The sequence below is a fragment of the Oncorhynchus mykiss genome, chromosome 27 (genome assembly GCF_057628025.1).
Source record: "Oncorhynchus mykiss isolate SJ-2025 chromosome 27, ASM5762802v1, whole genome shotgun sequence".
In the NCBI taxonomy this organism is placed as follows: domain Eukaryota; kingdom Metazoa; phylum Chordata; class Actinopteri; order Salmoniformes; family Salmonidae; genus Oncorhynchus; species Oncorhynchus mykiss.
In genome coordinates, this window is record NC_143048.1 from 24,470,001 (window position 1) to 24,482,434 (window position 12,434).

At 40.9% G+C, this 12,434-nt stretch overlaps 1 protein-coding gene across 2 annotated transcripts in view; it reads right to left on the reverse strand.

The window, feature by feature from the left end:
• esamb (endothelial cell adhesion molecule b) overlaps positions 1-12,434 on the reverse strand; it is an 81,190-nt gene that overhangs the window by 25,290 nt on the left and 43,466 nt on the right. Inside the window, exon 1 of one of the 2 annotated variants that reach the window (XM_021588085.3) lies at positions 9,078-9,547. The exons of the other annotated variant lie outside the window; for it this stretch is intronic. Within the exon in view, the coding sequence (XP_021443760.1) occupies positions 9,078-9,123 (46 nt within the window). The 5' untranslated portion in view covers positions 9,124-9,547. Of the gene's footprint in view, positions 1-9,077; positions 9,548-12,434 lie in introns of those variants that run through there. 2 annotated transcript variants of the gene reach the window in all.

A 12,434-nucleotide genomic window follows, 5' to 3' on the forward strand; every position in this document is an offset into this window, starting at 1 on the left:
CAAAGTTCAAGGGGGCCGAATACTTTCGCAAGGCACTGTATATATACACACACACACTACCTTATTTACATCAGTATTCAGACCCTTTGCTATGAGACTTGAAATTGAGCTCAGGTGTATCCTGTTTCCATTGATCATCCTTGAGATGCTTCTGTAACTTGGAGTCCACCTGTGGTAAATTCAATTGATTGGACATGATTTGGAAAGGCACACAGCTGTCTACATAAGGTCCCACAGTTGACAATGCATGTCAGAGCAAAAACCAAGCCATAAGGTCGAAGGAATTGTCCGTAGGGCTCCGAGACAGGATTGTGTTAAGGCACAGATCTGGGGAAGGGTACCAAAAAATGTTGGCAGCATTAAACAACACAGTGGCCTCCATCATTCTTAAATGGAAGAAGTTTGGAACCACCAATACTCTTCCTAGAGCTGGCCTCCCAGCCAAACTGAGCAATCAAGGGAGAAGGGGCTTGGTCAGCGAAGTGACCAAGAACCTGATGTTTACTCTGACAGAGCTCCAGAGTTCCTCTGTGGAGATGGGATAACCTTCCAGGAGGACAACCATCTCGCAGCAGTCCACCTATCAGGCTTTTATGGCAGAATGGCCAGACGGAAGCCACTCCTCAGAAAAAAGGCACATGGCAGCCCACTTGGAGTTTGCCAAAAGGCACCTAAAGACACTCAGACCATGAGAAACATGATTCTCTGGTCTGATGAAACCAAGATTTAACTCTTTGGCCTGAATGCCAAGCATCATTTCTAGAGGAAACCGAGCACCATCCTTACGGTGAAGCATGGTGGTGGCAGCGTCATGCTATGGGGATGTTTTTCAGTGGCAGGGACTGGGTTGACTCGTCAGGATCTAAGGAAAAATGAACGGAACAAAAATACAGAGAGATTCTTGATGAAAACTTGCCCCAGAGCGCTCAGGATCTCAGACTGGGGCGAAGGTTCACCTTCCACCAGGACAACAACCCTAAGCTCACAGCCAAGACAACACAGGAGTGGCTTCGGGACAAGTCTCTGAATGTCCTTGAGTGGCCCTTCCAAAGCCCGGACTTGAACCTGATCTAACATCTCCGGAGAGACCTGAAAATAGCTGTACAGCGACGTTCCCCATCCAACTTGACAGAGCTTGAGAGAATGGGAGAAACACCCCAAATACAAGTGTGCTAAGCTTGTAGTGTCATACCCAAGAAGACTCCAGGCTGTAATCGCTGCCAAAGGTGCTTCAACAAAGGACTGAGTAAAGGGTCTAAATTCTTATGTACAGTTGAAGTCGGAAGTTTACATACACCTTAGCTAAATACAGTGCCTTGCGAAAGTATTCGGCCCCCTTGAACTTTGCGACCTTTTGCCACATTTCAGGCTTCAAACATAAAGATATAAAACTGTATTTTTTTGTGAAGAATCAACAACAAGTGGGACACAATCATGAAGTGGAACGACATTTATTGGATATTTCAAACTTTTTTAACAAATCAAAAACTGAAAAATTGGGCGTGCAAAATTATTCAGCTCCTTTACTTTCAGTGCAGCAAACTCTCTCCAGAAGTTCAGTGAGGATCTCTGAATGATCCAATGTTGACCTAAATGACTAATGACGATAAATACAATCCGCCTGTGTGTAATCAAGTCTCCGTATAAATGCACCTGCACTGTGATAGTCTCAGAGGTCCGTTAAAAGCGCAGAGAGCATCATGAAGAACAAGGAACACTCCAGGCAGGTCCAAGATACTGTTGTGAAGAAGTTCAAAGCCAGATTTGGATACAAAAAGATTTCCCAAGCTTTAAACATCCCAAGGAGCACTGTGCAAGCGATAATATTGAAATGGAAGGAGTATCAGACCACTGCAAATCTACCAAGACCTGGCCGTCCCTCTAAACTTTCAGCTCATACAAGGAGAAGACTGATCAGAGATGCAGCCAAGAGGCCCATGATCACTCTGGATGAACTGCAGAGATCTACAGCTGAGGTGGGAGACTCTGTCCATAGGACAACAATCAGTCATATATTGCACAAATCTGGCCTTTATGGAAGAGTGGCAAGAAGAAAGCCATTTCTTAAAGATATCCATAAAAAGTGTTGTTTAAAGTTTGCCACAAGCCACCTGGGAGACACACCAAACATGTGGAAGAAGGTGCTCTGGTCAGATGAAACCAAAATTAAACTTTTTGGCAACAATGCAAAACGTTATGTTTGGTGTAAAAGCAACACAGCTCATCACCCTGAACACACCATCCCCACTGTCAAACATGGTGGTGGCAGCATCATGGTTTGGGCCTGCTTTTCTTCAGCAGGGACAGGGAAGATGGTTCAAATTGATGGGAAGATGGATGGAGCCAAATACAGGACCATTCTGGAAGAAAACCTGATGGAGTCTGCAAAAGACCTGAGACTGGGACGGAGATTTGTCTTCCAACAAGACAATGATCCAAAACATAAAGCAAAATCTACAATGGAATGGTTCAATAATAAACATATCCAGGTGTTAGAATGGCCAAGTCAAAGTCCAGACCTGAATCCAATCGAGAATCTGTGGAAAGAACTGAAAACTGCTGTTCACAAATGCTCTCCATCCAACCTCACTGAGCTCGAGCTGTTTTGCAAGGAGGAATGGGAAAAAATGTCAGTCTCTCGATGTGCAAAACTGATAGAGACATACCCCAAGCGACTTACAGCTGTAATCGCAGCAAAAGGTGGCGCTACAAAGTATTAACTTAAGGGGGCTGAATAATTTTGGATGCCCAATTTTTCAGTTTTTGATTTGTTAAAAAAGTTTGAAATATCCAATAAATGTCGTTCCACTTCATGATTGTGTCCCACTGGTTGTTGATTCTTCACAAAAAAATACAGTTTTATATCTTTATGTTTGAAGCCTGAAATGTGGCAAAAGGTCGCAAAGTTCAAGGGGGCCGAATACTTTCGCAAGGCACTGTACATTTAAACTCAGTTTTTCACAATTCCTGACATTTAATCTGAGTAAACATTCTCTGTCTTAGGTCAGTTAGGATCACCACTTTAATTTAATGTGAAATGTCAGAATAATAGTAGAGAGAATGATTTATTTCAGCATTTATTTATTTCATCCCAGTGGGTCCCAGAAGTTTACATGCACTCAATTAGTGTTTGGTAGCATTGCTTTTAAATTGTTTAACTTGGGTCAAACATTTTGGATAACCTTGCACAAGCTTCCCACAATAAGTTGGGTGAATTGTGGCCCATTCCTCCTGACAGAGCTGGTGTAACTGAGTCAGGTTTGTTGGCCTCCTTGCTGGCACACACTTTCAGTTCTGCCCACAAATCTTCTATAGGATTGAGGTCAGGGCTTTGTGATGGCCACTCCAATACCTAGACTTTGTTGTCCTTAAAGCCATTTTGCCACAACTTTAGAAGTATGCTTGGGGTCATTGTCCATTTGGAAGACCCATTTGCGAACAAGCTTTAACTTCCTGACTGATGTCTTGAGATGTTGCTTCAATATATCCACATCATTTACCTCCCTCATGATGCCATCTATTTTGTTATGTGTACCAGTCCCTCCTGCAGCAAAGCACCCCCACAACATGATGCTGCCACCCCCGTGCTTCACGGTTGGGATGGTGTTCTTCGGCTTGCAAGCCTCCCCATTTTTCCTCCAAACATAACGATGGCCATTGTGGCCAAACAGTTAAATTTCTGTTTCATCAGACCAGAGGACATTTCTCCTAAAAGTACAATCTTTGGCCCCATGTGCAGTTGTAAACCGTAGTCTGGCTAAACCGTAGTCTGGCTTTTTTATGGCGGTTTTGGAGCAGTGGCTTCTTCCTTGCTGAGCGGCCTTTCAGGTTATGTCGATATAGGACTCGTTTTACTGTGGATATAGATACTTTTGTACCCGTTTCCCCCAGCATCTTCACAAGGTCCTTTGCTGTTGTTCTGGGATTGATTTGCACTTTTCGCACCAAAGTACGTTCATCTCTAGGAGACAGAACACATCTTTCCTCAGCGGTATGACAGCTGCGTGGTCCCATGGTGTTGATACAAAAAACTATTTAATTCATTTTAGAATAACTCTAACGTAACAAAATGTGAAAGAAGTCAAGGGGTCTGAATACTTTCCGAATGTACTGTATGTTATTTAGTATACATAAAGACAATACTAGCCTATCACTTGTTAATTATATATTATCACTTGTGAATGATGCCCAGCATCAGAACAATGCCTATTTGTGCGACTTTTCAAATCACCGCATGTAGTCTAGCCTATAGGCCTATATGTTTTCACAAGGTTTGTATCACAACTAAAGTGGCCAAATAACTTCTTAAAATAAAGCGCATAAATCCGCTATACAAGGGGTGTAGAGCCTAACTTGCATACAGCATACAGTGGCTTGCGAATGTATTCAGCCCCTTTGGCATTTTTCCTATTTTGTTGTCTTACAACCTGGAATTAAAATGTTTTTTTGGGGGGGTTAGTATAATTTGATTTACACAACATGCCTACCACTTTGAAGATGCCAAATATTTGTTATTTTGAAACAAACAAGAAATAAGACAAAAAACGTTAACATTGAGCGTGAGTAACTATTCACCCCCCCCCCCCCCTCAATACTTTGTAGAGTCACCTTTTGCAGCAATTACGGTCGCTTGGGGTATAAGCTTGCCACATCTAGCGACTGGGATTTTTGCCCATTCTTCAAGGCAAAACCGCTCCAGCTTCTTGAAGTTGGATGGGTTCCACTGGTGTATTGCAATCTTTAAGTCATACCACAGATTCTCAATTTGATTGAGGTCTGGGCATTGACTAGGCCATTCCAATACATTTAAATGTTTCCCCTTAAACCACCCGAGTGTTGCTTTAGCAGTATGCTTAGGGTCATTGTCCTGCTGGAAGGTGATCCTCAGTCCCAATCTTAAATCTCTGGAAGACTGAAACCAGTTCCCTCAAGGATTTCCCTGTATTTAGCACCATCCAGCATTCCATCAATTCGGACCAGTTTCCTAGTCCCTGCTGATGAAAAACATCCCCACAGCATGATGCTGCCACCACTATGCTTCACTGGGATGTGTTCTCGGGGTGATGAGAGGTGTTGGGTTTGCGCCAGACATAGCGTTTTTCTTGATGGCCTAAAAGCTCAATTTTAGTCTCATCTGACCAGAGTACCTTCTTCCCTATGTTTTGGGAGTCACCCACATGCCATTTTGCGAACAAGCAATGGCTTTTTTCTTGCCACTCTTCTGTACAGCCCAGCTCTGTGGAGTGTATGGCTTAAAATTGGTCCTATGGACAGATACTCCAATCTCTGCTTTGGAGTTTTTCAGCTCCTTCAGGGTTGTTTTTGGTCTCTTTGTTGCCTCTCTGATTAATGCCCTCCTTGCCTGGTCCGTGATTTTTGGTGGGCGACCCTCTTGGCAGGTTTGTTGTGGTGCCATATTCTTTCCATTTTTTAATAATGGATTTAATGGTGGGATGTCTGTGGGATGTTCAAAGTTTCTGATATTTGTTTATAACCCAACCCTGATCTGTACTTCTCCACAACTTTGTCCCTGACCTCTTTGGAGAACTCCTTGGTCTTTGTGGTGCTGCTTGCTTGGTGGTGCCCCTTGGTTAGTGGTGTTGCAGACTCTGGGGCTTTTCAGAACCGGTGTATATATACACAGATCATGTGACACTTAAATAAAGTCCACCTGTGTGCAATCCACCTGTGTGCAATCTTTGAAGGTAAATTGGTTGCACCAGATCTTATTTAGGGGCTTCATAGCAAAGGGGGTGAATACATATTCACCCACCACTTTCCAGTTTTTTATTTTTCCAAATTGTTTGAAACTATTTATTTTTTTCATTTCACTTCACCAATTTGGACTAATTTGTTAATGTCCATTACATGACATCCAAATAAAAATACATTTAAATTACAGGTTGTAATGCAACAAAATAGGAAAAACACCAAGGGGGGTGAATACTTTTGCAAGGTGCTGTACATAAGCAGAGTCAAGTTTGGGGAAGATCATTTTCATCATAACAATGCACCTTTATAATAAAAGCATTACATGCATAATCACATTTGCTGTCACTTTTGATAATGGTGTTTTCCACTAATGGAACATTCGCGAATATAGCCTACTGCCATGTGCTCATTGCTGTGCTTATAATGTGAAGAAATAATAGTTTATCAACATTTTAAGCTAAACGTTCTGATCTGTTGCATCAGCCACATTGCATAAAAAAGGTTATTTGATGCTAGTGGTTGTATTAATTTGGGATCTATCACATCCCACAACTGTCCCATACTATGTTTGGAGTATTTATTTTTCGTACAGAATAGGTTGACTTTTGTACTACGGGGGACTGTCGATTGACATAGGCTAGTGCTTTTGCTGTTCGTTAGGCCTACTCATCTTGTTGGCTGACGAAAAGTAAATATATTCAATATGTACCTCAGAATTGGATAAGGACTCACACAGTTACGTCCCCAATGTGTCTGTCTTCACCTGTAGCCTGTGAGAAAGACCCGATCACATAATGGAGAGTCATGTGAGTGAGAGATGCCTCGGAACACGCAGCACCGAGGGAGAAGGGTACAATGCAGCATTCCGGGCCAAGGGCACTATGGCCGCAGAAGGCATGGATGTTTTGAGGGTGCATTACGGCCACAAAGGGGATGCTGCAGCGAAATTGGAGGCATTGCCAAGTGCTTGTCAAATTGTTAATGATAGGCTGGTGTGTACAGCACATAAAAAAACAAAGCAGAGCTCATGCCTTTCAAGCATACTTTTTCAAATCACTATTAGTCGCATCATGCAGCCTTACAATGTATTAAAAAATCTAAACCTATAGCCCAAAGTTATTAGAACAACTAAAGTTACATTAGTAACTCTAAATTAAGCATATAAGTACCTATTTCTTTGTTAACCACTCAACACAGAATAGCCGCATGTGCACACTTCAATCGCTTGAAGAAAATATCCATTCTATTTTATTCAACTTTGTTCAATTGTATTCTTCATACTATAAAATAATATAAAATAATGCCACAGAGTTCTAAGCAAATCTTGTCAGCTAAATGAACTAGTGTATCCCAAAGCCATTTGTCATGGCCAGATCAGAACCTAACATAAGGACAACTCAGAGTATGCTATTATGTTCTTCTGAAATAGACTACATTTTCTTCATATCATGTTTCTTTAAACCTGTCTGAAATAAATAATTGATTTATTACATGGATTTAGACTTTTTAAAATGTAGATGTTCCAAAGGTCTGCATCAGTGGCTTGTAGGCTGTGTGTGAAAGCCAGGAGATGCTAAATGTGTTTATGTTAATAAACAGTGAATTACAGTGAGATCGACAGTTATTTGCTTGACAATAACTGGCTGACGAAATTTCGTGACCGCCACAGCCCTAGGTAAAGGCGATTTAGTTGTGAAGCTTCCGCCATATTGCTTCCACAGATCTGCCAACATTGAACTGTTTTAAGCGGTGAATTGCAGTCAACAAAACTCTTCCAATCTTGTCAGTTCAGTTAAATATTCAAGTATGACATCACTTGTCATTAGGGCTGTGACGGTCATGGAATTGTGGATGACGGTTATTGGTCAGCCAAATAACCAGTCACCATAATAACCATTAAGACGCACATTTTCCCCTCTCCTCCACTCCCGACTGCTGATGCTACTGATGCTAGGGAGGGTCGCCTAGATCACGGATGACTCGTTTGCTACAACACCATGCTTGTTTTCAGCAAGGAGCAACAAGGTTTCACCACATTGTAGAGTCCATGTTATAGCAGAAATGGACTCATCCACACAAATGCCTGGATGTCCCGTCTCCAGTCATCTGTTCGTTCCACAATAAAAACCTATTTTACTTTCATTCTGTCTTCATCCATAACCGTTGGTGACACGGTAATTATGCCAGCCCTACTTGTCACAGGGTGCTTCACATAAATGACCGAGCCTTGAAGCCCATGAAAGTCAACCTACAGTAAGTAAGAGGTCAGGAGCAAAAATCACATTTAGGTCTTCCTTGACATCATCTTGATATCTGTATAGCCCTCTCTTGCAATCTGTTTTTATTCAGCTATCATAATTCAACACGGCTACTGGTAATCTCCCTAACACTACAAATACTGGCCAGATGTAAACCTACAAAGCCCAGATGAGATCAATTGAAGGGGAAGACGGAGCACATTAAATATAAAAAAAATAAGATCAAAAGCAGAATAATTACAGTGCCTTGATTAATAGTGGATAAAATTCTGTCATCCCCCACAGCTGTTTGAGAGGGCTTTTACGTAATCTGGGCAACATTCAGCTGGACTCGGGTCCACAGTGACCAAAATGGAGGTCACAGATCTCACAAATCAATAATTTACACACATTTGGGATGTTGTACACTGTTACCAAGTTCTGTTTGTTCCTATGTGTAGTCAGACAACCCTGAATTGTTTGCTGTAAACTTGAACTGTAACATAGTTATATTGATGATATAGCCTACAGGACCTCAAACAAAATGACACTTTTCAGATACAAAATAAATCAAATACATTCATAAGATTACCTCAAACATTTGAACCATTTGGGATATCAAAAAATACATAAGATAGTCAAACATTTGTGTTGATTGAAATTTCTAAAGAGACATATGCTAATGTCAAGCATTAGAAATGATTGAAATATCTGGATATGCATAAAATAATCTCAAGCATTTAGTTGATTGAACTGTTGGAGAACTGCTCACTAGATCCCATTTAACGACCAGGTCTAGCCCATATCTCCTACTAGAAAATATCAAGACTATATGCCAATAAATAACTTATATAACTACACTCAGGATAATCATAAAGACATAAGGCAGAGCAATAAAACCTAAAGTATCATCCAGCAGCCTACAACCAAAGCATTCAAAAGAGGTAGAGGAAGAGCAGATGATAAAATAAAAGTGGAGAGGAGAAGAAGTAGAGGAGCATGGAGAGTTGGAATGAGAAAGATCGGATGATGAGAATTGAATGAATGGAATGAGAGTAAAATGAGAGATAAGAAGTAGAAAAAGAGGAGAGATTGAACTAGACTATGGTGGTGGGCAGGCTCACTCACAGGGTGCTGGCCAATCCCCTGAGATGGTCAGCTGAAGATGGATCATCTGATCCGAGCAATCTGAGTCCTCCCGATCCGCCAGCTTGGAGCTAGGTCCCCCACACACACACACACACACAGAATAACCCCCTCCACACACGGACAGACAACCCCCTCAGCGTGACGTGACGAGGGTCTCAAATCCCTAGTCCACAAAAACAATAACCCTATAAGAAGAGGGTCTTAACCCCCAGTCCCCATAAACGCAAACACACGTTCAGCAAGAGGGACAAGTCCGCACACACACGTACATCTAGCTAGGCTAGGGGCTGCTCAACAGCTAGTGTGACTGCACCCCTGTTATTTTCTTTCTGGAATTAAAGTGTATTCAGCTGAGCAAATTAGAGAGAGTGACACAGAGTGAGAGTGAGAGAGAGCAAGAGCGATAAAGAGGGAGGGGGGGGGGGCGCAACTGGGCATCGGTCTGACGTAAGTGCTGGCATCTTGTTCTGGGCTTATAGTTGCAGTGACTTATTTCCCCTGGTATCATGTGACCCCATTGCTATGGTGGCCCTTGTTTAATTTATGCCGTGAAGCACCTATTGACTAATCCCTAAACAATCCCTGGCTAAATAATTCAAACCTGACTGACTCTTGCTTCACGTGACCCAAGTTCAACAGCTCAGCTGGACACAGATGAGGTAGACTAACACATGGTCACTTTGACAACCGTCTCTGCTGCTAGCTGTTGCCATGACTGGATTCTCATTCTCATATTTGCAGTATTAGTTACATTAAATTACATGTATTTTCTCATCTCAGACAAGTCTCTTAGCCTGCACAGGTTTTGAAGACATATACTAACAGAAATGGATAGGCCTAAATAAAACTACTTGATTCATGTACTGAACCTGAACTTGCATTGAACTTACAAGTTTATTAGAGACCGTTGTTCCACAGAAATTCCCAAGACAAATGAGAACCAATGCGCCAATGGAGAATGCCAATGTCCACTCTTACGCCAATGAAAGTCCCAACTTCCTATAACAGTCATCAAAGCTGATGCTGTCAGACTGACTGAAGTAAGTGGATGACCCATGAGTTTAATAGCATCATCATTGTATCAGCCATTGTGTAATTCAACAAAATATGAGACCCTGGATTGTTTTTTCTGATTTGGCGTGACTCTCTAATCCTGTTAGGGATGAAAACACATTTTTTTCTGCTTGAGATGGGGGCATTATCTTTACTGAGAAATGATGAGTGTGTTCTAAAGGAGCAGTGCTACACTCTTCGATAAAAAGGTGCAAACATAAAAGGGTTCTTCGCCTGTCCCAATACACTTTAAAAGTTAAGGGTTCAACAAGGGTTCTTCTAAGATCCTCAAAGTTCTTTGGCACTAAAAATGCACCCAAAAGGTACTTTCAAGAACCCCATAGGAGGTGGGGTTCATCAAGGAACCTCCTTAGGTTCCTGCAAGAATCCCCAAGAACTACCTGCCCAACTGAAACATTGAGATTTGAATTTGCGAAAACAGCAGGTGCAGGTACTTAACAGAACTTTTTAAGATTGCCTCAATTTAAGGTAAGGTTTCTACCTTGTATGATCTAAATTGATATTGTTTTATGATGACACCCTCTATCTTTCATATTTGTGCAAATGGCTGTGTTTGGCACGTCCTCCCTTTTAAAATTCTTTCTAAAACAGAAAATGGACATAATGCAACAGATGTCAATCAACAAAGTGGTAAGAATATGTTGATGGCTATAGCTGCATTGGGTGCAGATGACTGAACTTCCTACTTATTTCTGCAGGTATACTGATGAAGAGGCGCACAAAAAGGTATGTACAATTGGTATTGGTTTGTCGCATGTTATGCAGATCACATGTTATGCAGATCACATGTAGGTTATCACATTTTTATTAATGGTTTCTCTCAGTGGTGGAAAAGTACTACATTTTCATACTTGAGTAAAAGTAAAAATACCTTAAAAGAAAAATGAAAAAGTGAGTCACCCAGTAAAATACTACTTGAGTAAAAGTCAAAAAATATTCTGTTTTAAAATGTACTTAAGTATCAAAAGTAAAAGTATAAATAATTTATAGTTTAAAAAGTGTTTAAATTTACTGATACCCAGGGGCACAGTTCAACACTCTGGCATAATTTACAAACAAAGCATTTGTGTTCAGTGAGTCTGCCAGATCAGAGGCAGTAGGGATGACCAGGGATGCGCTCTTGATAAATGTGTGAATTAGACAATTTTCCTGTCCTGCTAAGCATTCAAAATGTAACTTTTGGATGTCAGGGAAAATGTAAGGAGTAAAAAGTAAATTATTTTCTTTAGGAATGTAGTGGAGTGAAAAAGGAAACCGCACACTGCTTTTGATAGTATCACTGACCTGCAAAATGTTTGCTTAGATGTGCGAGTGCCTTAGGAATTTGGAATGTAGTGGAGTAAAAGTGTCAAAAATATTAATAGGAAAGTACAGATACCTCAAAACTACTTAAGTAGTATTTTTACTTAAGTACTTTATACTACTGGTTCCTCTAAAACTTTATAGGACTCAGTCACAGCAGCCATCCTCCTCATCCTTGACCTCTTCAATGAAGATCCCAGAGGTCTCTACATTATGGACCAGGTACGTGTATGATAACGGTTGTCAAAAGTGAACAGCAGTTTCATTCACATTTACCACAAAAACCATTGCATGAATACTGTCGTGTGCACGTTTTGTTAATCTGTATAATTATTATTTTTGTATTCCTAGAATTCACCCTCCCTACATGGCTGATTAATATAACTGGAAACCTGTTCGATCACCATGCACTAGAAAATCATTCTGGCTATGGATACGAAGGATATCAACACATTAACACCCCAGAAAATATACCGATTGAACTGCTGGCAGTTTACCTCATCTCAATTTTTTTTTCTGCTTTGCCACTAAAATCATAAAAACACTGACAACTAAAATAGTGTTATTGTTATGCTGATTAATAATTTGGGGGGGGGGGGTAAAAAAAAATTAACCCCAAAAGTTTATTCGAGCAACCATTAAAGGGGGTTCTTTGAAGAACTTAGAGGTTCCCCCAGTTTTAATTTGAAGAATCCTTTCTTTTTAGAGTGTAGGAGAACCATCATTGGTTTCAGATAGAACCCTTTTGCTATCTATGTAAAACCATTTTTTCACAGAGGTCTCCACATGGAACCCTATGGGAAAATAGATGTAAGATGTGATTGGATTAGGATGGATTGCGTCATTATGGAAAAATGTATTTAGAGTGATACTTTATGACCATGAATTTTTATCATAGTTTGCATACCTATGGGAACAATTCTATACAAATATCTGCAGCTAAGTCTAAGCCCTCCAGAC